Source organism: Amaranthus tricolor, chromosome 17, assembly GCF_026212465.1.
Source record: "Amaranthus tricolor cultivar Red isolate AtriRed21 chromosome 17, ASM2621246v1, whole genome shotgun sequence".
NCBI classification, from domain to species: domain Eukaryota; kingdom Viridiplantae; phylum Streptophyta; class Magnoliopsida; order Caryophyllales; family Amaranthaceae; genus Amaranthus; species Amaranthus tricolor.
In genome coordinates, this window is record NC_080063.1 from 223689 (window position 1) to 227022 (window position 3334).

General features: G+C 38.2%; 1 protein-coding gene across 1 annotated transcript; it reads right to left on the reverse strand.

Annotated features, from left to right (window-relative positions):
* Positions 1 to 209: 209 nt before the first annotated feature.
* On the reverse strand, positions 210 to 2334 carry LOC130804432 (uncharacterized). The gene is made up of 3 exons (XM_057668861.1): positions 2068 to 2334; positions 372 to 1857; positions 210 to 220 (listed from the first exon to the last, which is right to left on the reverse strand). Exons 1-3 carry the CDS (start codon positions 2332 to 2334, stop codon positions 210 to 212), a joined length of 1764 nt encoding a protein of 587 aa, XP_057524844.1.
* Positions 2335 to 3334: the final 1000 nt, after the last annotated feature.

Genomic DNA, 3334 nt, shown 5'->3' on the forward strand with positions numbered 1-3334 from the left:
AGAAACAATGTAGCCTAGGAAAGAAATACTACTACACATGAAAGTACATTTTTCCATTTTTCCATACAATTTATGCTCTCTCAATGCCTCAAGTAAAACTCTCAAATGTATCAAATGCTCATTTTCAGTTTTACTATATACTAGAATATCATCTAAATATACAACAATGAATTTATTTAGAAAGGGACGTAATACCTCATTCATGAGTCTCATGAACGAACTAGGAGCATTGCAAAGTCCAAATGGCATGACAAGCCATTCATATAGACCTTGCTTTGTCTTGAAAGCAGTCTTCCATTCATCTCCTTCACGAATTCTCATTTGATGATAACCACTTCGCAAGTCAATTTTGCTAAAAACTGTGGCTCCACTTAATTCATCAAGCATGTCTTGTAGCCTTGGCATGGGAAATCTATATTTAATAGTTATGTTGTTGATGGCACGACTATCAATACACATCCTCCAAGTTCCTTCTTTCTTTGGCACCAAAAGGGCAGGCACCGCACATGGACTAAGGCTTTCACGCACATAGCCCTTTTCCATGAGTTCTTCAACTTGTCTTTGCAACTCCTTAGCTTGCTCGGGATTGCATCTATAGGCTGCCTTGTTTGGTAATGAGGCTCCCGGTACCAAATCAATTGCATGTTCAATACCACGAAATGGAGGCAACCCTTTAGGCAAATCATCGGGAAACACATCTGCAAATTCTTTAAGCAAGTTTCTCAACGGAATAGAGTTAGCCACATGAGAAACATCATCAACAATGGGCTTTACAATAAGCAGAAACCCTCCTCCTTCTATCACGCATTCTTCCTCAAACTCCTTCCTAGACATAAGGAAGTTTGGTTTCTTTTCCACCATAGGTTCAACCTTAGGGGGCAAAGGTAACAACCTAATCTTCTTTCCTAATTTGGTAGTGACCGTATAGACATTAGAAACACCATCATGAATAGCTTTTCTATCAAATTGCCATGGTCTACCAAGCAAAATATGACACGCACTCATAGGTAAAACGTCACACCAACGTTCATCATAAAAATTTCCTATAGTGAATGAAACTAGTGCTTGTTTCTTAACCTTTAAACCGGTGTCATTATCCAGCCAATTTAACTTGTAAGGTTTAGCATGATTTCGTGTAGGTAATTTAAGCTTACTTACAAGTTCAGTTGAGGCCACATCCGTGCATGATCCTCCATCAACAATCACATCAAAAACCTTGTCTTGAACCTTGCATCTAGTATGAAAAAGGTTCTCTCGTTGTTGCATATCTTTGAGAGGTTCGGAATGTAGAAGTCTTCTCACAACACCACATAATGGAGCGTCATTTTCTTCAGCACCATATTCCTCATATTCCTCCTCCTCTTCCTCTTCTTCGGAACCCCACTCTCCTTCTTGAATAGTAAGTGTATTCCGTTTTGGACATTCACTAGCAATATGTCCTCTTTCATGACACTTGTAACAAGTTCTTTTGGATGCATCTTGCTTGAAATCTGGTTTTCCTCCATAAGTTTTCGAAGGGTTAGTAGGAACAGTTGATTTAGAAGGGCTAGGAAAAGAATCAACTTTTCCCGCGGAAGAGAACGCTCTAAAAGGGGGTCTTGGAGCATTCTTCGGCTTCTCCTCTTTGTTTTGTGCTTCAACCTTCCTAGCAGCTTTCACAACCTCATCATAAGTGGAATAAGGTAGAAGATCCACCTTATTAGAGATTGGTTTAGAAAGCCCCTTTGTGAAACGCGCAATTTTGAGTGGTTCCTTCTCTTGTATGTCACACACCAAGCTAAGCTTCTCAAACTCACGTACATATTCATCAATATTACGCTCACCTTGATTTAGGCGAGTTAATTTGACATATTGATCCTGCACATATTCACGTGGGACCCAACGTTGCTCCATTTTCTTCTTGAGTTTTTCCCAAGATGCAATCTTTTCTTTCCCTTCTCTCCTTCTCTTGGCTTTGAGGTTATCATACCAAAGCCCAGCAAGTTTTGTCAATTTAAGAGTCGCCATTTTACAACTCTTATCTTCATCATAATTTTTATACTCAAAAATATTCTCTAATCTTCGTACCCAATCATAAAAAACCTCCGGATCACTAGAACCATCAAATTCAGGAAGGTCTAGTTTGAAACTTCTATCTTCTTGATTGTTACGAAAATGGGACTCGCCATGGGTGGGAGTAGAATTCTCTAATTCCTCTACCCTTCTACCCACTCTAAGCAACGTCTCTCCAATGGCATCCATTCTTGTTTCATGCCTCTTCATTCCATCGTGCATTACATGAAGTTGATCCACGATTACTTTTAACATTTCGGCATTGGACTGATTATCACCCATACTGCGTTTTAACTAGTGTAATCTCGTTCAACACGATTTGGCTCTGATACCAACTGATGTGGAAGTGTAATGGGACCGTTTTAGAGTGTATGAATTAGCTTAAAAACAAGCTTAACAAGGAACGAAACAAGAGAACACCCACGCAACTTAGAAACTTATTCTAGATTGGATGGTTTCTTTGAGCAGCAAAAATTCACTAAGTATTTTAAACTCTCAAAGCTTTTACTCTCAAACACTAAGTAATAAGAATAAAAGGGGGCGTGCAACACAAAGTAAGCACAAAGAAATTCACAAAGAAAATCAGAATTTTGTTTTCAATCTCACTTGCCTAAAATGCATGGCAATGAGTTCCTTTTATACTAAAAATAATGCAAGTGTTACAAGCCTTCAAGGAACCTTTTAACTTCCCTCAAGGAACCTTTTAACTTTCCCTTCAAGGAACCTTTTAACTTTCCCTCTTACAAAAATCAGAAAACAAAGCATTAAACAAAAGCTAGAATTAAGCCTTTTTAATGTTAAGCATTTAAGGCTAATAATGACCCTTTATTAATAGCTATTTAAACAGCAAATTAAGGCTAATTAAGCTACTTTGAACCGTCCATATTCTCCTAAAAAACTCTTGCATTTCTCCTATAAAAAAAACTCCCATTTAAGCATTAAAGCTAGAATTCAGGTTGCTGCTTGTATTCAACTTTCCATTTATTCAACTTCTCATCTATTCAACTTCCCATTTAAGGAAAGTAATAAAGGATTTCTTTGAAGAGAATCCCACGAAATTAGCAGCCATTTGCTTGACATTTGCGTGGCTAAGTAACGCATGGACCGTAGCTTGTGTTGTAGGAACCGTAACTTGATGATCTTGGACTTTGTGGACTGAATTCTCATCAAATGGCTTGTGATGCCCTTTGGTTTGACTGGTGCCCCTAGCACATTCATGAGGCTTATGAATGAGATATTGAGACCATTTTTGGGAAAGTTTATAGTTGTCTATCTAGATGAT

Excerpts from the sequence above, each read along its gene's own strand:
- LOC130804432 (XM_057668861.1), bottom strand. The coding sequence starts at position 2,334 with ATGGGTGATAATCAGTCCAATGCCGAAATGTTAAAAGTAATCGTGGAT. Across the intron at positions 1,858-2,067 it reads CGGAGGTTTTTTATGATTGG|GATCAATATGTCAAATTAAC; the intron begins GTACGAAGATTA and ends GAATATGTGCAG.